At 37.2% G+C, this 25,331-nt stretch overlaps 1 protein-coding gene across 1 annotated transcript; it reads right to left on the bottom strand.

The window, feature by feature from the left end:
- Nucleotides 1-1,693: 1,693 nt before the first annotated feature.
- On the bottom strand, nucleotides 1,694-20,691 carry LOC140183087 (uncharacterized). The gene is made up of 3 exons (XM_072231097.1): nucleotides 20,490-20,691; nucleotides 1,931-3,018; nucleotides 1,694-1,810 (listed from the first exon to the last, which is right to left on the bottom strand). The coding sequence occupies exons 1-3, from the start codon at nucleotides 20,689-20,691 to the stop codon at nucleotides 1,694-1,696; spliced, it is 1,407 nt and encodes a 468-aa protein (XP_072087198.1).
- Between the last annotated feature and the right edge of the window lie 4,640 nt (nucleotides 20,692-25,331).

Below are 25,331 nucleotides of genomic sequence, written 5' to 3' on the forward strand. Positions count from 1 at the left end.
CAGTGAATTGACCACTGTAATTTAGCTCGATGATGTCTACTAATCTCCCGTAATACGAGACACCGCTAACAGCAACATTGGCATCCCGTTTACTTGCATAACTTCTAGTATCCGAAGTGACATAAACCCCACTATTCTGTGTTTTCATCCCTTCCTCCCTCGACATGGTCCTAAATTTAAATCCATTGACGTTGTACGCCTAATAGCGTTTAGCCAGAGAAATCAGACCGCAGGCGAGCCACTGCAGCTCGTTCGAATGATTGGTGCTTCCAAATGGGACCTGGCATTGAACCATTAGAGGCAAGAAAGCATCAAAGGGTAGTAGGATCCTCGGATATTAAAGATTACCTCATGCCTGAGCCAGTTCAAAAATTTTCTGTGCACAACACTATCTATGTGAGACTGTGACTTTGTTTTACTTCGCAGTTTTCTCTTTGTGATGGCTCTGTACTCACTGTGCACACAAAAAGATACTTCAAGTTCAGTACTATCAAAACCAAATTGTCTCATTGTATAATTTTAGAACTCAGGCTCTATACGTACTCCAAGAATTTCTCTACAGCAATACAGTTGACCAGTACATGACGATGTGCTTGAAGCTTTTCGGTTGGTGTTAGTGTGAAAAATGAAGCTTCCCCGACTGCCTTTCCAACCTCTGGGAACATGTTGGCAATCTCGCTCGGCGGAGCATCGCTCGGCCGGTCGTCAACGTGCGTCGGTCGGTTGATCCTAGTCTCGACGTTATCTAGGTATCTTGAACAGAATGTGAGAATCTCCTCGGATAGGTAGCCCTCTGCAATCGATCCTTCCGGTTGTGCCCTGTTACGCATGTACTGCTTGAGATGACATAGGTACCTTCGAGAACATAACATATAAATTACTAGGTGACAGCTATCCTAATAAAACAGGCTGAGAAAGCTTAAGTAGATCTTTATCTCTCGATTGGGTACATCCACCAGTAGTGCACTGGGCCACCGAGACGTACCTCCTCGACCAAATGCACCGCTAGATGAACCATAACTGTGAAGAAGGAAGGTGAAAATATCATCTCCATGTGGCACAGAGTATGGACCACACGATCCTGAAGGAGAGGAAGTTGTTGAGGATCTATGGATTTACTGCATATTAGTCAGAAAAAGGCTGATAAATCAACCAAGACGGCGGACACTGGGGTGGGCAATACGTGTTTTGACGCAATTGGCAATAGATGTTCCATCAAAACATGGCAGTCATGACTCTTCAAACCAAATAACTTGCGCTGTTTTAAGTCAACACAGCAAGAGATGTTGCTAGAGTACCCGTCTGGAATGACCACATTCTTGATGGTCCTAAGAAAGACATCCTTTTGTGGGTTCGACATGGTAAAGACTGCAGTGGGATACTTTCCACCTTCAAGTGGCCACATATCGTGCCTGATTCCCATCAACTGGAGATCTTTACGAGCTTTTAGGTGGTCTTTGGATTTACCGCTCTCGTTCAACATGGTGAATACAATGTTGTCGCACATTCTTCTCTATGTGCATGACGTCTACGTTATGACGTAATTCGTTGTTCTCCCAATATGGCAGATCAAAGAATACACTCCTCTTCTTCTAGGGTGACTCGTCTTACAACACGGTCTGCTGTCCGCGTCTTCTTTTACCGCCCACCGCTTGCACCTTTCCCTGTGAGATGGGCACACCCTCCAATTATCTCAGGACATCCCTGCCAGTCCAATTATCAACGCCGCATGCATCTTGAATGTTTTCTTCTCACTGGCATCGTAGGTATCAACACCGGCCCACAACTGCTTCAACTCATCAATCAGGGACTATAGGTATACATCTATGTCATTGCCAGGCATTTTAGGACCGGGAATAATCATAGAGAGTATAAAGTTGGTTTCTTTCATGCAAATTCATGCGGGTAAGTTATATGGAATAAGAATCACTGGCCATATTGAGTACTTTGAACTGAGGTTTCCATAAGGATTAAAGCCATCACTGGCCAAGGCTAAGCGAACACTGCGCGGATCACTAGAAAAGTCAGTATATCTCATGTCAAATACTTTCCAACCATCGCCGTCTCTGGGATGCCTCAAGAAACTGTCAGAGTTGGTGCCTCTCTTGTGCCACAACATGTCCACAGCTGTCTTGCTGGACATGAATAATCGTTGCAACCGTGGAATCAGAGGAAAAAAACGAAAAACTTTTGCCGCCTGAGGTTTACCATTCTTCTTGACAACGTCGTTGATCCTTACTAAAGAATTCTTCCTGGTCTTTTGCTTCCACCTGGATGCTCCACACCGTTTGCATATAGAAAGGTCGTGGTCGGAACCCTGGTATAGCATGCAGTCATTCGGACATGCATCTATCTTCTTGTACTCAATACCTAGCTTCCTTATGATCCTCTTGGCATCGTGCAAGGTCTTCAGAATCTGTGCATGCTCAAAGGCATCCCCCAATAGCTCTAGAATCAGTCCAAAAGACTTGTTGCTCAGTCCGCACATGCACTTTATATGGTACAGCCTCACCAGGAAAGACAGCTTCGAGAATCTAGAACATCCCGGATATAATTCCTGCTCGCCGTCCTTAAGCAAGTCTTGAAAGGCACGAGCCTCGTGGCTAGGTTCATCAGATAAGTACGGTAACCCATCCGCAACATCTCCAGCATGCCCATCCATAGAATCTTCATCCTCACTCTGCAGTCCCAGAAAATTGAATGCGTCGTGGATCATGTCACGTATTTGATCTCCTGAATTTATAGTGGGATCTAGTTCTTCCCTACCGCTGAGCCTCTCATCTACGATCTTCTCACCGTGATGTAACCAAAAGGTATAATAAGGGGGAAATGGTTTCATCAGAAGATGATCGTATGCAGCTTCTCTAGTTTGGAAAAACCGAAACCCACACAGTGGGCATGGACAATGTATCATCCCATCGGATGATGCATTGTCAAATGCAAAGTCAAGGAATCTATTTTGTCTATCCTTATATTCTACACTATCCCGTGGCTTTGTAATCCAGCTCTTATCAATGTCTAAATAAATGAATTAGCACATACAAATAGATAATTAGTAAAAAAAGACATGGAACTAAAAAAAATGGGGTGTGTGTTAGGAGAACCAATAACAGTCTATCACAATTATGATATGAGAGAGTACCATACGTAATAAAATCGACAATATATTACAAGCAAAACTATGTAGGGAACGACGGAATAACTCAAAATGAAAACAGAAACAAAGTTACTTGCATCCCGGATAACATGAAGCACACGAAAAGTATTGGGAAGGAGGCTTACTCATTGCAAAATTCTGTGCTTTCTTAAAAGATTACTGGTAGAAAGAATTGCTGGTTCCAAGTCCAAAAAATGAAAAGACAAAGAAAAGCTTCCTTAAAAATTGAAAAAGAAAACAAGATTAAATGTTAAATTTTAAAAATAAATAAGTCAATGAATATGACTAAAAAATCATAATGTACAGTGAATAAAATCTTCAAAATATCTTAGAAATGGAAGACATAACAGGATTGAAAGTTAGAATTAAAAGACAATTAAAAAAAAGCTAGGTTAACAATTATAACAGATAGAGGATATGATCTTAAAATTGTAGATATATTATGCCTTGTATGCTTATAAGAAAGTCATATTATAGTTCCCCTGTCCTGTCTTCGACCGTGTAAATAGAATAAATTAGTTCAGTAAAAAAAATAAATTATTAACCCCTCATTTAAGAATATTGTCTGAAAAGTGATATGGATAATATTTTCTAAAAAACAAAGAATCCATGATTAAAGCATTGAAAACATTATTCGGTTAAATACATTTAAATCTGCTTCTCATGGACCATCATTAGTTCATTACTCTTTTATCACTAAACAAAGCGGCATCTTCATGAAAGAAAATTCACAGTATACAACAAAACCCAACAAATGATATAAATCATAAAAGAAAAGAAAATGCCAATAGTATTCAGTAATGATTTTATATGATAAGAATTATAACTATTTTATCACTGATTATGTTGCATAAAAATAATTTAAAAATTAGAAGTTTAGTTTATGTTATAATATGAAACCATTCTAGCAATTTCAATTTTTTTTTCAATTTTTTCTCCCTATTCTAAGAAAATGAATGAATACACAAGCTTCTCATCAAGATGCTTTGTTTAGAACCATGCCTGATCCATCATTCAAGAATTAATTAATGGAGACTTCAAGCACAAAAAGTTTGTCTATGAATTTGCTTCGAATCCAGTTGCAATTATTGATCTTACAATATAAGAGCATGACCAAATCCAATTATCCAAACAAATTTGTGATGGACCAGCATGAAAGTATTATGTAAATAAAGCCACTTTATTCAATAACTCTATTGCTTTCTGTTACGCCAGCAAGATTCAATGCTTAATTTCCTTTTAATTTGATCTTTGTGTTACTTTCAAATTGATACTGTCACCTTATTTAAGAGATATTATTCTCAATATAAAATGCATTTACGATTAGATCTTATCAACTTGAGATGTGACCGTTTGAAAAGATCAAATTGAAAGTATCATTCCTTCTAGTTAGCCATAGTCAATGCAATCAGGAAATTATTATCGACAAGGTCCAAAAACTTGCATCCTAATAATTAAAACTAGATTAGTCCAGATATTATTATCGTTAATGTCCCAGAACTTGCATACTAATTAAAACTAGATTAGTTTAGGATTCCATATAAGATTATTTAATTAATAATACAATAAAAACAAGAGTAAATACTAAATAATCAATCCAACCATGACCATATACTTGTTATATAATGAATGCTAACAAAGTTAAATCAATAGACTCTGCCCTCTGTAACCAGCAAGTATATTGAATTAGATATGTAGAGCTACATCAGGACTGTGTTATGACTATTGCTCAAAGCAAATGAATCAACAGGAGTTTAAGAAAATGGTGCATTAAAAGAAGTGAATTACAGAAAGGGAGCTATTAACTATTTAAATCAACTTCTCTACTACTATATAAAGGTGTTGGCTACGTGCAGAGTTTAACTGCCATGCCTTGCCATTGCACTGAAAGGGAGCTATTAACCAGCAAGTATCTTGCATTTTCTACGAATGTTTCTTTTTCTCTTTAACAGCACCTATTGGCACTTGTTAGGAATCTAATAGAAAATTTATATAACATGAGAATATAATTATAAAATTTTACACTACAGAGATTTTGTATTAAAATTTTGATAATACTGTACGAACATATAACTTAATTAAATCTTAGAATAAATTTCCAATTACTTGATTGAAAGATCACTTCAAATCAAACTTTAGAACGAAAAAAGTATTTGTCATGTAATAAATTTCTCTCTCTATCTCTCCCACTTCACACTTCTCATAATTAATATGGATTACTCATTACACATGACACATATACTTTTTGCTGGAATTCGTTGAAGTGTCTCCAACTTTTTTACTTTAACATCATGGATCTATATTTATATTGTTAATTTCAATCTTTCTTTAATGACTTTGTTATTAGCTATGTTCTTCTGTTAATGCAGAGGTTCTTCAGGAGATTAAACATCAACTGAAAATCTCTATTGCAAATTCGTACATATACATGCAGCAAACATCTCTCACTTTTCTTGTTTTCTTACCACTTTTGATTCTTCAAAATGAAAATAAAAATACACACATGATCAAACAACAACACGGTTTCTCATCATCATCCACTTCTTCACTTTTGCCATTGAAGATCGATTGTAAGAAAAAGGGGAGGTAATGAGCGGATAATTTATACCCTTTTTGACATTGTTTTTACATTGTTTTTAGCATGTTTTAATTACTTTTTATTATATTTTTATTAGTTTTTATACAAAAATCACATTTCTGGACTTTACTATGAGTTTTTGTATTTTTTCTATGATTTCAGGTATTTTCTGGCTGAAATTGAGGGACCTGAGCAAAAATCTAATTCAGAGGCTGAAAAAGGACTGTAGATGCTGTTGGATTCTGACCTCCTTGCACTCGAAGTGGATTTTCTGGAGCTACAGAAGCCTAATTGGCGCACTCTCAATTGCGTTGGAAAGTAGAAATCCTAGGCTTTTCAGCAATACATAATAGTCCATACTTTGCTCAAGATTTGATGGCCCAAACTGGTGTTTAAAGTCAGCCTAAAATATCTTGGCGTAAAACGCCCAAACTGGCACCAAAGCTGGCGTTTAACTCCAGGAACAGCCTAAGCACGAAAAAGCTTCAATGCTCAGCCCAAGCACACACCAAGTGTTCCCCGGAAGTGGATTTCTACACTATCTGCACTTAGTTACTCATTTTCTGTAAACCTAGGTTACTAGTTTCACTACAAGAAAATGGAACATTTGTAACAAAAATTTTGTAACAAATTTAAAATTGTTACAAAAAAAAAATTTTTGTAACAAAAATTAGTAATTGTTACATAATAATAATATTTTGTAACAACAAAATAATTTGTTACAAAATATTTTGTTATTTTGTAACGATTTAATTTTGTTGTTACAAATTATATTGGTTTTTGTAACAAACCGGTGTTTTGTTGCAAAATTTTATAATATTTTGTAACAAAAGATGAAGTTGTTGTAAAAATTTAAAATATTTTGTAACAAAATATCCATTTGTTTCAAAAACTCTAATTATTTTGAAACAAAAAATTAATCTGTCACAAAATTCAATATTGTTTGTAACAAATTATTTATTTGTCACAAAATACATGAATTTTTCTAACTAAAAATTATTTTAAAATATTAAATCTTTAAAATAATTTTTTTATTTTAAAAATTTAATTTTTAGAATATTATTTGTATTAATTAATTATTTTTATAAAAAATTAAAGATTAAATGATCAATCTTTAAAAATGGTATATATTATTTTATATTTTTTTATAAAACTAATATATAATTTTTACTAATAATCAAGTCTTAAATGTTGACTAAAAATTAATTTTTTTAAATTAAAAGAATTAATTGTTAAACATAAATAAAAATAGTTAAAATTGAAAAATACAAACAAATGTAAAAAGTAAAAATCTTAATTCTAACCCCTCACTTTCACTCTCCATTCTACTGTTCGCTGTCCTCGTCCACTCTCACTATCTTCACAGCTCCACTTCTCGCACTCAAGGTCACACTGTCTTATTGCAGAAGGTAAAATTGTTCACTAGATCACCCTCCTTCTCTTACTTAAAATAAATTTATAATAAATATTATTTTTTGTTTCATTACCACTCTAAACTTTAACATATTTTATATTTAAATAAATTTTTAAAAAACTTCCTTAAAAACAAAATATAGAGTTCTAATTTTTTCTTTTTCTTTACTAAAATCTTAAACCCACCATAACCTAACACTCATTATTAAGCTTGTAAAATTTCTGATTGTTAAAAAATAAATAATAAATTATTTGTGATTTATTATAATTATTCACAATTTTATTTTTAAAAATTATTTATCAAAAAGTAATTAAATCAAAGTGATGAAATTTTGAATTTAAAATTAATTAAAATTTATATAATTTTCATAAATATTTAATACTCTATATCCTAATTTAATTAAAATCAATTCTCAATTTATTTAAAAATCACTAATTTTATATTTTTCTCCAAAACAAATCCTAATTTTCAAATTAAAAAATTTAACCCCAATTTTATCCTAACCCTACCCACACTCACTTACTCACCCTCACTCATCCTAACCCTAAACCCTCCCAGCCGCACACCCCTTTCCTCAAATACAAAACGCACACACACAACACAAAAATGCACACACACAACAAGAGAAAGGGAAGAATGGAGAGGGAAAGAAAGGAAAAGAAAGGGGAAAGCTGAAATCAAAGAGCAAGAGAAGGAGAGGGGGAAGAGGGAGGATGGCGCCAGCGGGCATCACTGTCGCCGTGCCGTCATGTCGCCGTCAGGAAGGGGGAGACGTTGAGCGAGAGGAAGAGCTGAGCGAGGAAGGAGCATCGCTGTGCCTCCATCATCGCCGTCAGTTCATGTTCTGCTGTCACCGAGGGAAGCCGCTGCCGTCGTCGTCTTCATCGCGAGCGGGCCATTGCCAGCTTCCACCGCGTCGCATCTTCCATCACGGACGATGCTGAGGACGCGCAGGAGAGACAGACGCATGGAGGGAGGAAGACCAAGGAAGAAGGAGGAGTCGCTGTTCGCGCTGCTGCGCGCAGTCTCCGTTCGTGGAGTCACCGTCGTCGCTGCTGTTAAGGGTTGTGTCATTGAGCCCCTGTCTCCGGATAGTGCTGCCTCACCGGGATCCACTGCCAGTAAGGGCGTTCTCCCCTCTAATTTTAATTTTCTTTAATTTCTGGGAATATTGTTGTCATTGATTTCCTTTTAATTTGTTTTATAACTAGCTAACTATAAATATTTGTTATGAGGTGATTATGTTTTTAGCTGTCAGTGGCAGGGTAGCTTTATGGAGCTTCCATAAAATTTGAAGTTGGTTTCGTTTTTAGCTACTGAGTTGTATAGAATTAGGAGTGTGTTTTGTGTTGGTACTGGAATACTAGATTATTAGATTTGGAATTATCACTTCAAGTTAACTGCAGTTGGTTGTATTGTATCTTCCATCCTGGGGTTGGAATATTTACTATTGTATTATCTCTCCAGTTTGTTGTATTGTATCTTCCCTTCCTTTCCCATTTTAATTTCAAGTTTCTCTTGCCATTGGTTATTGCTGTAATTTATCTCTCTAGATCATTGAAGTATACCGGCAACTATGTGATGCATCAAACACTGTCCACTTACTATTAGTCTATTACCTTATGAAGCCTTCTTTGGCTCCCAAGTAAACTCATACTTTGTTCTAGTTAAGCTCCATCTGGCTATCGATCCGTAGCTTATCCTGTGTTGGTGTGTAAGACTGCACATTATTATATGCTATAAGATATTGGCTGCTCAATTTATTATCTTTTTCTTTTCATGGAAATTTATTATATTTTTTAAGTTAGCTTGAAGTTTCAATAAGAAAGATCATGTTAATTAGTAAATGACTGCTTGTGTAAAACTAGATTATATTTTAAAATTTAAATCCCTTTCGATGCTGACTTACCAGACTGAATTGTACTGTAATGTTGCTGAAAAAGTTAATTGAAACAATTGTCAAATAGATGAGAAAACAGTGAAGCAATAAGTTCTTTTAGTTGATCAATTTGCATGATATTAGTTATATATAAGGATAATGGTATTTGATAATATCATGCCTTCCTTTTCTTTCCTTTCCTTGTAAATTATTTGTTATCTTGTTTCCTTGAAGTTGAAACTTCTCTTTTTGTTTCTGTGCTTTTGTCTTTTTAATATCTGCGGCTACTGTGTGATACAGCAAAGTCATGGATGTCTTCATAAAGGCTGCTGAATATATGGAAATTCCAGTTCGTAGGACCGATGACGAACCTCTTCAAAAGCTCTTTATGTTAGTGAGGAGTGAGTTGAACCTTGACCTCAAGAACATTAAGGCACCTTATAGTAATAATGCGTTGTGCTCAGATTCTCAAGGCCCATTATGTTCAGAGTTTCTCTTTTTCTTCTGTCCTAATTCTGAAGATAGATGATCTTAAACTTCAAATTTATTATTAAGTTACTGGATAAGTAATCAGTATATATTATATATTGTTATAATTGTGAGATGATCGATTTTGTTCTGATCACAAGTCAAATCTGTCTTATGAAACTTTATAGTATGATTATGTTTCTTTATGAAGTAAAAATATGAGAAGAATCAAATTTTGTGGTTTGTCTTATTCTTATTCCCATTCTCATTTATGTTTCTGTCAACCATTCCCTTGGCTGCTTTGCACCAAGTGATAAAAAGCTTTTGTTTAAGGGAGGGGGATAATTTACATTATTTGTTTACTTGAAAGGACTTTGATATTGCAAACATGTTGACTTATGTGTTTCTTAGCTTTCTTTTCCTTTATTAAGTGTGCACTGTGAAGCTTTGCATCTTTTTCCTATATTATGCTGCTTTAAATTTGGATTAAATTTGGTTTCTTTTGGTTGTTCTACATATTCTTGTTCTTGTGTTTTGACCTGAATCTCAATTTTCTTGTATGAAAATTTGTGCGCGTAAAAGCATGAAAAATAGGTCAAGTATATTTGTGATTGAACGATTATTAATTAGCCCCCATTTTATATATTGAATTGTCAATTCTTGATAATTTGTATCCTTGATTAGTTGGTTTTAAACTTTGAGAATAGATTCTCAAATAATTAGTTAATTTTAACTTCTATTTTAATTTTCACTTGAACGAAGATAGGGTTATGTGTTGTTTTTAATTTTGGTTTTTGTTGTTTATGTTGCAGGGGTACAAAATTGACGGCAACATGCTAGGCTTTATATTGACGGAAACATGTTAGAAGAGTCAAGGATTATAAATTTTCATTTTTGTATCAAAATAATTTGTTATAAAATATTACTTTGTATGGTAACAGTTTCATTTTTTTTTTACAAAAACTTTTTGTAACGGGACATACTGCAACAGGCCTTTTTTTTGTTACAAATTTCTTTTGTTTCAAAATTCTAGTCTTTTGTAACAATTTTTTTTGTTACAAATATTGCTTTTTCTTGTAGTGTTTAGTATAAAAACTACTTTTAGATATTTATTTTAGAGTCTTTGATCTTTGAACCATCTTTTGATCTTTGGAACGTTTAGTCCTTAGACAATGGAGGCTGGCCTCACAGCCATGCCTAGACCTTTTACTTATGTATTTTCTACGGTAGAGTTTCTACACCCCATAGATTAAGGTGTGGAGCTTTGTTGTTCTTCATGAATTAATGAAATTACTACTGTTTTTCTATCCAATTCACGCCTACTTCTTCTCCAAGATATACTTTTGTACTTAATTCAGTTAAGTCAGAATGAAGGGGTGACCTGTGACAATCACCCAATCTTCGTTACTCGCTTAGCCAAAGTCGCTTGCCTAACAACCACAAAGCGATCTACATGATGTTCAACGTAGTCATTAGACGACAGCTGGAGTATATTCTTTTAGGTTTCTAATCTAAGATTAGAACCTTCGTGGTATAGGCTAGAATAAAGGCAGCATTCCTGGGATCCGAAAAGTCTAAACCTTGTCTGTGGTACTCCGAGTAGGATCCAGGATCTGAAAAGTCTAACCTTGTCTGTGGTATTCCGAGTAGGATCTGAGAAGTAATGATTGTGACGAGCTTCAAACCTACGAATGTGGGGCACAAGTGACAGTGTGCAAAAGGACAATGGTCCTATTTCGACGCTAGCGGGAACCGACAGATGATTAGCCATGCGGTGACAGCGCAGATGGATTTGTTTTCATCCGAGAGGATCATACAGCTTGACATGGAAGGAGGTAACGCATGGTTGGAAGAAGGCAATAGGAAAGCAGAGGTTCTGAAGCAACAAAGCATCTCTAGACGCTTATCTGAAATTCCTACCTATGAATTACATAAGTATTTCTATCCTATTTTATATTTTATTTAGCTTTTAATTATCAAAACCTTATAACCATTTGAATCTGCCTGATTGAGATTTATGAGGATGACCATAGCTTGCTTCAAGCCGACAATCTCCGTGGGATCGACCCTTACTCACGTAAGGTTTATTACTTGGACGACCCAGTGCACTTGCTGGTATGTTGTGCGGAGTTGTGAAAAAGAGTTGAGATTAGGATCGTGCGTACCAAGTTGTTGGCGCAGTTAAGATCACAATTTTGTGCACCAAGTTTTTGGCGCCGTTGCCGGAGATTGTTCGAGTTTGGACAACTGACGGTTCATCTTGTTGCTCAGATTAGGTAATTTTATTTTAATTTTAAGCTTTTTATTTTCGAAAAATTCAAAAAGAAAAAAATTAATAATAATAAAAATATATGTTCTTCAGAATTTTTAAAGATGAATTCTAGAGTTTCATGAGATATGTTGAATCCTGACTAGGTGTTAAGCCATGTCTAATCTTTTGGACCGAGGTTTCACTTATCCTTAGAAGAGCTTCTTTGTCTTTCTCATCAATTTAGCTGTTGTATGTAATGTCCTACTGAAGCTTGGCTAGCCATGTCTAATCTTTTTAGACTGAAGCTTTAGACTCACATTGCATGATTCCTAGAATTCCTATTAAATATTTTGAATTTATTTATTTTCTCTTTTTCCAATTAATTTTCAAAAAATACAAAAAAAATTTCATAAAATAAAAAAAAACCAAAAATTTTGTGTTTCTTGTTTGAGTCTAGTGTCAAATTTTAAGTTTGGTGTCAATTGCATTTTTCTTATTTTCGAAAAATTCATGCATTGAGTTTTGTTCTTCATGATCTTCAAGTTGTTCTTGATGAATTTCTTTGTTTGATCTTTATATTTTCTTATTTGGTGTCTTTTCTTGTTTTTCATATGCATTTTTGAATTGTTAGTGTTTAAGGTTTAAAAGTTTTTAAGTTTGGTGTCTTGCATGTTTTTCTTTTCTTAAAACTTTTCAAAAATATGTTCTTGATATTCATCATGATCTTCAAAGTGTTCTTGGTGTTCATCTTGACATTCAAAGTGTTCTTGCATGCATTATTAATTTCAATCTTAAATTCTTGTGTTTCGTGTCATTTTTATGTTTTTCTCTTTCCTCATTAAAAATTCAAAAATCAAAAAAATATCTTTCCCTTATTTCACTCATAAATTTCGAAAATTTGAATTGATTTAGTCATAAAATTTTAAAATTTAGTTATTTCTTACTAGTCAAGTCAAAATTTCAAATTAAAAATTCTATCTTTCTCAAATCTTTTTCAAAAACAAAATCTTTTTCATTTTTTCAATATTTTCGAAAATTCTAAAAATTTGATTTTCAAAATCTTTTTCTTATTTTTATTTCATATTTTCAAAATTAATGCTAACATTTAATGTTTTGATTTAAAAATTTTCAAGTTGTTACTTGCCTATTAAGAAAGGTTCAAACTTTAAATTCTAGAATCATATCTTTTAGTTTCTTGTTAGTCAAGTAATCAACTTTAATTTTCAAAATCAAATCTTTTTAATTTCCAATTCAAATCTTTTTCAAAATGATTTTCAATCATATCCTTCAATCATATCTTTTTCAAAATTTAATTTCAAAATCTTTTCTAACTTCTTATCTTTTCAAAATTGATTTTCAAATCCTTTTCAATTAACTACTTGACTTTTTGTTTGATTTTAAAAGTTTTCTATTTCAATCATATCTTTTATCTGAAATTTGAAAACTAAATAAATTAATTACTATTTCTTATCTTTTTCAAATTTTATTTTAATTCTTCCCTTAATTTTCGAATACTAACCAATATTTAAAATAAAAACAAAAATATTTTTCTTTTATTTTAATTTAAAATTCGAATTCTCTCTCCCTCATCTCTTTCTATTTATTTATTTACTAACACTTCTCTTCTTCTTATAATTCAAACCCTCTCTCCCTCTATGTGTTCGAATTCTTCATCTTCTCTCTTCTTCATTCTACTCTTCTATTCTTCTACTCACATAAAGGAATCTCTATACTGTGACATAGAGGATTCCTATTCTTTTCTGTTCTCTTCTTTTTCATATGAGCAGGAACAAGGATACGGACATTCTTGTTGAAGCTAATCCGGAACCTAAAACCCAATAACAATGGTGGAGATGCAAGGAAGATGCTTGGTGACTTTATTTCACCCTCTTCTGGCTTCTGTGGAAGGAGCATCTCAATTCCTGAAATTGGAGCAAACAACTTTGAGCTTAAGCCTCAATTAGTTTCTCTGATGCAGCAGAATTGCAAGTTTCATGGATTTCTATTAGAAGATCATCATCAGTTTTTAGCTTAATTCTTGCAAATCTGTGACACTGTTAAGACCAATGGGGTTAATCCTGAGGTCTAGAGACTTATGCTTTTTCCGTTTGCTGTAAGAGACAGAGCTAGGACATGGTTGGACTCACAACCTAAAGATAGCCTGAACTCTTGGAAAAAGTTGGTCAATGCTTTCTTGGCCAAATTCTTTCCACCTCAAAAATTGAGCAAGCTTAGAGTGGAAGTCCAAACCTTCAGACAGAAGGAAGGTGAATCCCTCTATGAAGCTTAGGAAAGATACAAGCAATTGATCAGAAGGTGTCCTTCTGACATGTTTTCAGAATGGAGCATCATATGTATATTCTATGATGGTCTGTCTGAATTATCCAAGATGTCATTGGATCACTCTGCTGGTAGATCTCTTCATCTGAAGAAGACGACTGCAGAAGCCCAGGAACTCATTGAAATGGTTGCAAATAACCAGTTCGTGTACACTTCTGAAAGGAACCCTGTGAATAATGGGACAACTCTGAATGCAATATTGGCTCAGAATAAAATATTGACTCAGCAAGTTAATATGATTTCTCAGAGTCTGACTGGAATACAAGCTGCATTAGGCAGTACTAAGGAAGCTTCCTCTGAAGAAGAAGCTTATGATCCTGAGAATCCTGGAATGGAAGAGGTGAATTACATGGGAGAATCCTATGGAAACACCTACAATCCTTCATGGAGGAATCATCCTAATCTCTCATGGAATGATCAACAGAAGCCTAATCAAGGCTTCAGTAATAATAATGGTGGGAGAGCACGGTTTGGCAATAACAAACCTTTTCCATCATCTTCTCAGCAACAGACAGAGAATTCTAATCAGAGCCACTCTGACTTAGCAACTGCAGTCTCTAATCTATCTAGGACCACTCTCAGTTTCATGACTGAAGCAAGGTCCTCCATTAGAAATTTGGAGGCACAAGTGGTCAGCTGAGTAAAAGAGTTACTGAACTCCCTCCTAGTACTCTCCCAAGAAATACAGAAGAGAATCCAAAAAGAGAGTGCAAGGCCATAAATATAACCAACATAGCCGAATGCAAGGAGGAAGAAAAGGCAGAGATTTCCAGTGAGGAAGACCTCAATGGACGTCCACTGGCCTCCAAGTAGTTCCCTAATAAGGAACCAAAGGAATCTGAGGCTCATATAGAGACCATAGAGATTCCACTGAACCTACTGTTGCCATTCATAAGCTCTGATGAGTATTCTTCATCTGAAGAGGATGAAGACATTGTTGAAGAGTAAGTTGCTCAGTATCTAGGAGCAATCATGAAGCTGAATGCCAAGTTATTTGGTAATGAGACTTGGGAAGATGAACCCCATTGCTCATCAATGAACTAAAAGATCTGGTTCAACTGAAATTACCTCAGAAGAAACAGGATCCTGGAAAGTTCTTAATACTTTGTACCATAGGCACCATGACCTTTAAGAAGGCTCTGTGTGACCTGGGGTCAAGTACAAACCTCATGCCCCTCCATGTAATGGAGAAACTAGGGATCATTGAGGTGCAAGCTACAAGAATCTCACTAGAGATGGCAAACAATTCAAGGAAACGGGCTTATGGACTTGTAGAGGATGTCTTAGTGAAGGTTGAAGACCTTTACATCCCTGCTGATTTCATAATCCTAGACATTGGAAAGGATGAAGATGAATCCATCATCCTTGGAAGACCCTTCCTAGCCACAGCAACAGCTGTGATTGATGCGGACAGAGGAAAGCTAGTCCTTCAATTGAATGAGGACCACCTTGTGTTTAAGGCTCAAGGATCTTCTTCTGTAACCATGGAGAGGAAGCATGAAAGCTTCTCTCAATACAGAGTCAAATAGAGCCCCCACACTCAACTTCTAAGTTTGGTGTTGGGAGGCCAACATCAAGCTCTGAGCCTCTGTGAAGCTCTCGAGGAGCTTCACTGTCAAGCTATTGAAATTAAAGAAGCGCTTGTTGGGAGGCAACCCAATGTTATTTAATCATATTTATTTATTTTCCATTGTTATTTTATGTTTTCTTTAGGTTGATGATCATGTGAAGTCACAAAAACAACTGAAAAATAAAAAATAGAATAAAAAACAGCATTAAAAATAGCTAACCCTGGAGGACAGGCTTACTGGCGTTGAAACGCCAGTAAGGATAGCAGAATGGGCGTTTAACGCCAAAAAGGGCTGTCTGGCATCTGGCTGGTGTTAAACGCCAGAAATGGGCATCTGGCTGGCGTTTAACGCCAGAAATGGGCAGCAGAGTGGCGTTTAACGCCAGGAAAGGTAGCAGAGCTGGCGTTAAACGCTAGAATTGGCACAAAATGGGCGTTTGAACGCCAGATTGGTGCAGGGACTCAATTTCCTTGAAACCTCAGGATCTGTGGACCCCACAGGATCCCCACCTACCCCACTTCTTCTTCTCTCCTCTTCACACTTTTCCATAACACTCTTCCCCATACACCCTTGACCAATCACCTCAATACCTCTTCCCCAAACACCATTCACCTATCAAATCTTACCCTCTTCTCGATACTCTCTTCACTACTCACATCCATCTATCATAAAATCCCACCTACCTCACCATTCAAATTCAAACCATTTTCCTCCCAAACCCTCCCCTTCATGACCGAAACCCTCTCTCCCTTACCCTATAAATACCCCTCCTTACCACCTTCAATTTCACACAACATACATACTTCTTCTCCCCTTGGCCGAACCACTCACCTCCATCCATCTCCTCCATTTCTTCTTCTTCAACTCTTTTCTTTCTTCTTTTGCTCGAGGACGAGCAAATCTTCTAAGTTTGGTGTGGAAAAATCTAAAGCTTTTTGTTTTCCGTAACTACTAATGGCACCTAAGGCCGAAGAAACCTCTAAAAAAAGGAAAGGGAAGACAATTGCTTCCACCTCTGAGTCATGGGAGATGGAGAGATTCATCTCAAAGGTCCATCAAGACCACTTCTATGAAGTTGTGGCCAAGAAAAAGGTGATCCTCGAGGTCCCTTTTAAGCTCAAAAAGAGTGAATATCCGAAGATCCGACATGAGATTCGAAGAAGAGGTTCGGAAATTCTCACCAACCCCATTCAACAAGTCGGGATCTTAATGGTTCAAGAGTTCTATGCTAATGTATGGATCACTAGAAACCATGACCATGGTGTGAACCCGAACCCAAAAAATTGGCTCACAATGGTTCGGAGGAACTACTTGGATTTTAGTCCAGAAAATGTGAGGTTAGCATTCAACTTGCCAATGATGCAAGGAGATCCTCACCCTTTCACTAGAAGGGTCAAGTTTGATCAAAGGTTGGACCAAGTCCTCTTGGACATTTGTGTGGAAGGCGCTCAATGGAAGAGAGATACAAGAGGCAAGCCGGTTCAACTAAGAAGGCTTGACCTCAAGCCCGTGGCTAGTGGATGGTTGGAGTTTATCCAACGCTCTATAATTTCTACTAGCAACCGGTCTGAAGTTGATGTAGACCGGGCCATCATGATCCATAGTATCATGAATAGAGAGGAAGTAGAAGTTCATGAGATCATATCCCTAGAACTCTACAAGGTGGCGGACAAGTCTTCTACTTTGGCAAGGTTAGCCTTCCCTTATCTCATTTGTCACCTATACAATTCAGCTGGAGTTGTCATAGAGGAAGATATCCTCATTGAAGAGGACAAGCCCATCACTAAGAAGAGGACGGAGCAAACAAGAGAGCCCACTCATGGACCTCAACAAGAGCATGAGGAAATTCCTCATCATGAAATCCCTGAGATGCCTCAAGGGATGCACTTTCCTCCACAAAACTATTGGGAGCAAATCAACACCTCCCTAGGAGAATTAAGTTCCAACATGGGACAACTAAGGGTAGAGCACCAAGAGCACTCCATCCTCCTCCATGAAATTAGAGAAGACCAAAGAGCCATGAGGGAGGAGCAACAAAGGCAAGGAAGAGATATTGAGGAGCTCAAGCACTCCATAAGATCTTCAAGAGGAAGAACTAGCCGATATCACTAAGGTGGACCCGTTCTTTAATTTCCTTGTTCTTTATTTTTCTGTTTTTCAAAAATGTTGCTTTATGTCTTATCTATGTTTGTGTCTTTATTACATGATCATTAGTGTCTAGTGTCTATGTCTTAAAGCTATGAATGTCCTATGAATCCATCACCTTTTTTAAATGAAAATTATTTTAATTGCAAAAGAATAAGAAGTACATGGTTTCGAATTCTATCATGAAATTAGTTTAATTATTTTGATGTGGTGGCAATACTTTTTGTTTTCTGAATGAATGCATGAACAGTGCATATTTTTGAATTTGTTGTTTATGAATGTTAAAATTGTTGGCTCTTGAAAGAATAATGAAAAAGGAGAAATATTATTTGATAATCTGAAAAATCATAAAATTGATTCTTGAAGCAAGAAAAAGCAGTGAATAACAAAAGCTTGCAGAAAAAATGGCGAAAAAAAAAAGAGAAAGAAAAAGAAAAAGCAAGCAGAAAAAGCCAATAGCCCTTTAAACCAAAAGGCATGGGTAGAATAAAAAGAATCCAAGGCTTTGAGCATTAATGGATAGGAGGGCCCAAAGGAATAAAATCCTGGCCTAAGCGGCTAAACCAAGCTGTCCCTAACCATGTGCTTGTGGCGTGAAGGTGTCAAGTGAAAGCTTGAGACTGAGCGGTTAAAATCGTGGTCCAAAGAAAAAAAAGTGTGCTTAAGAGCTCTGGACACCTCTAACTGGGGACTCTATCAAAGCTGAGTCACAATCTGAAAAGGTTCACCCAGTTATGTGTCTGTGGCATTTATGTATCCGGTGATAATACTGGAAAATAAAATGCTTAGGGTCACGGCCAAGACTCATAAAGTAACTGTGTTCAAGAATCAACATACTGAACTAGGAGAATCAATAACACTATCTGAATTCTGAGTTCCTATAGATGCCAATCATTCTAAACTTCAAAGGATAAAGTGAGATGCCAAAACTGTTCAAAAGCAAAAAGGCTACAAGTCCCGCTCATCTAATTGAAGCTAATCTTCATTGATAAGTTTGGAATTCATTGTATATTCTCTTCTTTTTATCCTATTTTGTTTTCAGTTGCTTGGAGAGAAGCAACAATTTAAGTTTGGTGTTGTGATGAGCGGATAATTTATACCCTTTTTGGCATTATTTTTACATAGTTTTTAGCATATTTTAATTACTTTTTATTATATTTTTATTAGTTTTTATTCAAAAATCACATTTCTGGACTTTACTATGAGTTTGTGTGTTTTTCTATGATTTCAGGAATTTTCTAGCTGAAATTGAGGGACTTGAGCAAAAATCTGATTCAGAGGCTAAAAAAGGACTGCAGATGTTGTTGGATTCTGACCTCCCTTCACTTGAAGTAGATTTTCTGGAGAAGAAAAAGCCCAATTGGTGCGCTCTCAATTGCGTTGGAAAGTAGACATCCTGGGCTTTCCAGCAATATATAATAGTCTATACTTTGCCCGCGATTTGATGGCCCAAACTGGCGTTCAAAGTCAGCCTAAAATATCTTGGCGTAAAACGCCCAAACTAGCACCAGAATTGGAGTTAAACGCCCAAACTGGCACCAAAGCTGGCATTTAACTCTAAGAACAGCCTAAGAACGAAAAAGCTTCAATGCTCAGCCCAAGCACACACCAAGTGGGCCCCGGAAGTGGATTTTTGCACTATCTGCACTTAGTTACTCATTTTCTGTAAACCTAGGTTACTAGTTTAGTATAAAAACTACTTTTAGAGATTTATTTTAGAGTCTTTGATCTTTGAACCATCTTTTGATCTTTGGAATGTTTAGTCCTTAGACAATGGAGGCTGGCCTCACGGCCATGCCTAGACCTTTCACTTATGTATTTTCTACGGTGGAGTTTCTACACCCCATAGATTAAGGTGTGGAGCTCTGTTGTTCTTCATGAATTAATGCAATTACTACTATTTTTCTATCCAATTCACGCCTACTTCTTCTCCAAGATATACTCCCGTACTTAATTCAGTTAAGTCAAAATAAAGGGGTGACCCGTGACAATCACCCAATCTTCGTTACTCGCTTAGCCAAAGTCGCGTGCCTGACAACCACAAAGCGATCTACATGATGTTCAACGTAGTCATTGGACGATAGCTGGAGTATATTCTCTTGGGTTTCTAATCTAAGATTAGAACCTTCATGGTATAAGCTAGAATAAAGGCAGTATTCCTGGGATCCGGAAAGTCTAAACCTTGTCCGTGGTATTCCGAGTAGGATATAGGAAGGGATGACTGTGACGAGCTTCAAACCTGCGAATGTGGGGCACAAGTGACAGTGTGCAAAAGGACAATGGTCCTATTCCAACGCTAGCGGGAACCGACAGTGTGCAAAAGGACAATGTGGGGCACAAGTGACAGTGTGCAAAAGGACAAGAGCTCTACCTATTCCAGTCGTAGGTGTCACTCTTAAGAAGATATGGTCATCTTCGTTAAATTCTAAGGGCCTACGCCTATTATCTGCATAGCTCTTTTGTCGACTTTGGGCAGTTTGAATCTTCTCTCGAATGTGCTTAATCCGTTCGGTAGTTTCTTGTACCAAGTCTGGCCCCAAAATCCTGCCTTCCTCCTTGTCATACCAGCATAATGGTGATTAACACTTTCTTCCATAGAGGGCCTCGATCTTTAAAGGATCTACAGTTATTCCATCTCGTGTGATCACATGTCCCAAGAATGCCACTTCTGTCGCCTAAAACTCACATTTCGACAACTTCGCATATAGCTTCCGTGCTCTTAATATTTGCAACACAATCCTCAAATGCTCTCCATGTTCTTCTTCTGTCTTGGAATAGATGAGGATATCATCTATAAAGACTACCACAAACTGATCTAGATACGGACGAAAAATGCGATTCATATAATCCATGAATACAGCAGGAGCATTAGTCAGTCCAAAGGACATAACCGTATACTCATAGTGACCGTACCTAGTTCGAAAGGCAGTCTTAGGTATATCTGATTCCTTCACCCGGATTTGATGGTAACCTGACCGCAAATCAATCTTCGAGAATACTGTTGCACCTCTCAGCTAGTCCATCAGATCATCTATCATTGGGAGTGGATGCTTGTTCTTGATTGTGATCTTGTTCAATTGCCGATAATCCACACATAACCTCATTCCACCATCCTTCTTCTTTACTAGTAACACTGGAGCTCCCCATGGTGATACACTTGGACGAATAAACTTCTTCCCCAGCAATTCATTCAACTGCTTCTTTAACTCTGCTAATTCCAATGGTGACATCCGATACGGTGCTATAGAAATTGGTCTGGCTCCAGGAACCAGATCAATACTAAACTCTATCTCTCTCTGAGGTGGAAACTCAGGTATATCATCCAGAAAAACATCAGGAAACTCCTTCACCACTCGGATTTGCTCCAAGTCTTGTTCATTAGTTTCTGAGCTAGCCGATAGTAGAACGTAACCCTCTAACCCACTATTACTAGAAATAACTCTTAGGGAATTCAAATAGAAAGTACAAGACTCAACTGGTTCAGTGTGCATTTCAGATGATGGAAATGTAGCAATTCGTTTAAAACAATCAAGAAAAACATGATGCTTGGACAACCAATCTAGACCTAAGATAATATCTAAACCACACAAAGGCAAACAAACCAGGTCATGTATAAAAGTCCTAGCCTCAATAACAAAAGGCACCTGTTGACATACTTGACTAGTCAAGGCATTTTGAGATGTGGGTGTACGAACAATTAGATTATAATCTAACATGGTGAAATCTAATCCCAACTCATGCGCAACAGTCTCAGAAATAAATGAATGTGATGCACCAGAGTCATATAGTACAGTTAAGAGTCGAGATTTGACATAACACTGACCTTGAATTAGGGAGTCTGATTTCATTGCGTCATCAGCAGTCATAGCAAACACACGTCCTTGCTGTCGCGGCCTATCTATTCCTTGTACTGGCTTCTTCGGACAGTCCTTAGCCATATGTCCAGGCTGACCACAAGAAAAACAGATAACGCCTGTAAGCTGACAAGGTCTACCTCCATGCTCCTTTCCGCACTGCCTACATACTGGTCGCATCTGCGCCTGCTGAGGTCGCTTACCCATATCTTGTCTCATTCTTCCTCCATTCCCTCCTGTAGGACGTGCATGAACATTTCTATTCTGATTGTACCTTCGTGAAGGCATTGTTCCCTGCTTAAAATTCCTTCCCTGAGGAGCTGTATACCGATTATAATTCTGAAAAGAAGATCCTGGGCGATTCATCCAAGCTGCAGCTATCTTCTTAGCACAGTCCTCTACTAGCTGACTCTTATTAACCAACTCCGCAAAATTCCGTATTTCCAATGGAACCACTGAGTTCAACAAATCTTCACGGAGTCCCCCTTCAAATTTCAAACATTTCCACTCTTTGAAATCTGCTGGATTCCCTTGACAAACCTTGGAAAAACGACATAAATCTTCAAACTTCCTTGTATACTCAGCAACAGACATACTTCCCTGTTTCAACTGCATCAACTCCATCTCCTTTGCCTCACGAGTAGCTCTAAGAAAGTACTTCTTATAGAACTCTTCTTTGAAAACATCCCACAAAATATTACCCTCATCTTGCTGCAGTAAACATTGAATGCTCTGCCACCAGTGCTGAGCATCCCCTTCCAACATATAAGTAGCAAATTCTACATACTGTTCTTCCGGGACATGCTGTGCCCTCAAGGACCTTTCTATGCCTCGGAACCAATTATCAGCTTCAGTTGCTACAGTCGTACCCTTGAACTTCGGTGGATTAACTTTCAAGAAAGCAGCTAATGTCATAGGCCTATCATGATTCATGTTATCTCCATCACCGTTCCCACCATTCTCACCATTACGGTCATTGTTACGCTCTCAATTACGTTCCCCCAGACGGTTAACTGCTCGGGTAGTAGCAGTTGCCGTTTCACGCACAGCCTCAGCCATAGCGTGAATCGCAGCAAACAGATTATCATTGTTTCGTGGCGGATTATTAACAGTAGACCCTTCCCGATTGCTACGTCTCCGTGGAGGCATCCTGATTCTGTTCATACCGAACAATCAATACCAAGGTGATTAGTCTTAATACCTCAAGTTGGGCGTGAACATTATCAGAATGAAAGCACAAAGACATTCATGCAACACATATCACATAGATACCCTATAAGCATGAGACACACCACAGAGCATGCAATAAAGCATGATTCAGTCCATTCCCCAGGCTCTAACAGGAAGAACCGCTCTGATACCAAATTGTAACGACCCAACTTCTAGCATGTCTAGATCATACTAGAAATCGAATGTTACCAACTTGTTTTTCCTTTTTGTATTATTAATTAATAATTATAAGCCTGTACGTTGTTAAAACCCCGCAAATTTTACAAGTAAAATTTTTTTAACAAGAATAATTTAAAGTCGCATACCTTCCATATATCAAGGGATAATTAAACGTTCACATACATAAGACAAAAGATAACAGAATATGGAACAACACACTATAATATACATCATGTTACAGAAGTGGCTCAGTTATATAAGCATAGAGCTATGGTACAGCACCCCTAAGTCAGTGACTCATATAGTATATACATATATGTACATAAGACGCCCCAGGGCCTGGCCTAACCAAAAGCCCCTAAGCTGGCACCCAGGCTAGCCTAACTCTATGATATGCCTATTCCCTCTAATCATGCTAACAAAAGTGAGGGAGACACTCTAATGTACTGAAGTTAGACTAGGCGTCTCAAAAAGTCTGCTCAATCCTGGTCTAGAGTACCTCACGGAAAATCACCGGGCGAATGGTGATGCTCGCCTGCTGGCGCCTCGCCTAGCTCATCGTCATCGCTGTCAGAGGAGATAACTATGAAGTTAGGATCTTCCTCTGGATCTTCTTCTTCCTCGTCCTCTTCTTCTGCTGGAGTGATAGCAGAGGAACCACTGCTGGCCACAGGAACCATAAAAGGATAGCTACCAAACAAAATACAGTCTGGAGAAGGAAGTGGCGCCTCCATGATCTGATCATACTCATGTCCCTGCTGCTCATCAAAGACAAGAGGCTCGATCGGCTCAGGTAAAGGATCAAGCTCGGGTGGCAACACAGGAACACCCCACTCATCAAGGACAAAAGGTGCAGGAGGTGCCTCATGGATAAGCTGGGCAGGTATAGGCTCATCATGTAGAGAAGGTTCAGGTGGAGGAGGATAGTCAGGTGGAGGTGGCATCTGCTCCTCAGGATGAGGTATCCCAGGTCCGCCGGGGTGTAACCAAGATAAAGGAAAGTCATAGGGTGCATCAAGATTAAAGTATGCTGTCCTAATAGGGTACTGGAAAGGTCTACTACGAACTACATAATTACGGATACGAGGTACCACATAGTAGATGTAATACTCGCCACGCACCGGGTCCTCGTGGATGTATGGTGGATCAATCTCGTAGAATAGGACTCCCGTGTCCATCTGTAGAGGTGTAAGGGGTAAGAACTGGGGAGTTCTTAGTAAGGCTGGGGTTTACAGTTAAGTTCGTTTATAATGTCCGTGGTCATAGAAGTATAAATAAATATAGAGTAATATGTACATAACAGCAACATAAACTAACACATGAACAAGAGAGAAAATAAGAAGTAAATGCACATTCACACATTAATATGCAATCACACAGTTATGCTCAAACAAACAAGGAATAGAACAAGAACACAAGGAGATTAGCAATAAATAATGCACAAACAAGTATGATGCATGTCTGTCCCTACTGCAGGTAATGAGCTCATTTGTCGGTTTCGACCCGCACCCGACGCAATCCGACCCTCCAAGTCAGATAAGGCCTTCCCAGAACTTAATCCCAGATTAAGTACCGCATACTCTCTACCAAGTGCTCTCGACTTGCAGGGCTGGTATTTGCTCAGGTCTCAACATACCACAGGTGTGCGAGTCAGGCCTCTACCAAGCATTCAGCTTGCAGGGCTGGTACTACTCTACCGTAGCCTGTCTGGGAAGCAACATCACAATACGGGCGTCCCCGCACAACATTCACAAGCATTGCCCGAAGGCTCATAATTCACATATAACCATACTTTCCATCATTTAGCAATCATCATAAATCAAGCATTACAACATCACAGAAAGCTCATTTTACAATTCTCTGGTTACTCTATAAGGTCAGGTACATAGCTATATCACTTTTAACTCCTTTTCTTTTTAACTTAAACACAGGTTTTAAAATCTTGTTTCTTTACCTCATATACCTCTATATCTTCTCTTATACCTCTTCTTAGGTGTTTAGTAAAGGAAATTAGAGAATTCTGGACTCAAATATGCCTTCCTGAGGCTTTCAGGGAAAACTGTCTTTTTATCAATATTTTATTATTATTAATAAAATAATATTATTATTAAAGTAATATTATTAATAAAATAATATATTAATATTTTATTATTAAAATAATAATATTTTATTTAACTTTCAAAAATTGCATTTTGACCCCGGACTTCTTAGAAATTACACTTTGACCCCTATAACTTTTAATATTTGCACTTTAGCCCCTCAACTTATGATTAATTAATTTTCAA

Source organism: Arachis hypogaea, chromosome 20 (genome assembly GCF_003086295.3).
Source record: "Arachis hypogaea cultivar Tifrunner chromosome 20, arahy.Tifrunner.gnm2.J5K5, whole genome shotgun sequence".
NCBI lineage: Eukaryota > Viridiplantae > Streptophyta > Magnoliopsida > Fabales > Fabaceae > Arachis > Arachis hypogaea.

Excerpts from the sequence above, each read along its gene's own strand:
- LOC140183087 (XM_072231097.1), bottom strand. The coding sequence starts at position 20,691 with ATGTCCTTTGGACTGACTAATGCTCCTGCTGTATTCATGGATTATATG. Across the intron at positions 3,019-20,489 it reads ATATGCGAAGTTGTCGAAAT|ACATTGATAAGAGCTGGATT; the intron begins GTGAGTTTTAGG and ends TCATTTATTTAG. Across the intron at positions 1,811-1,930 it reads CAAAGTACTCAATATGGCCA|TCCCTGATTGATGAGTTGAA; the intron begins GTGATTCTTATT and ends GTATACCTATAG.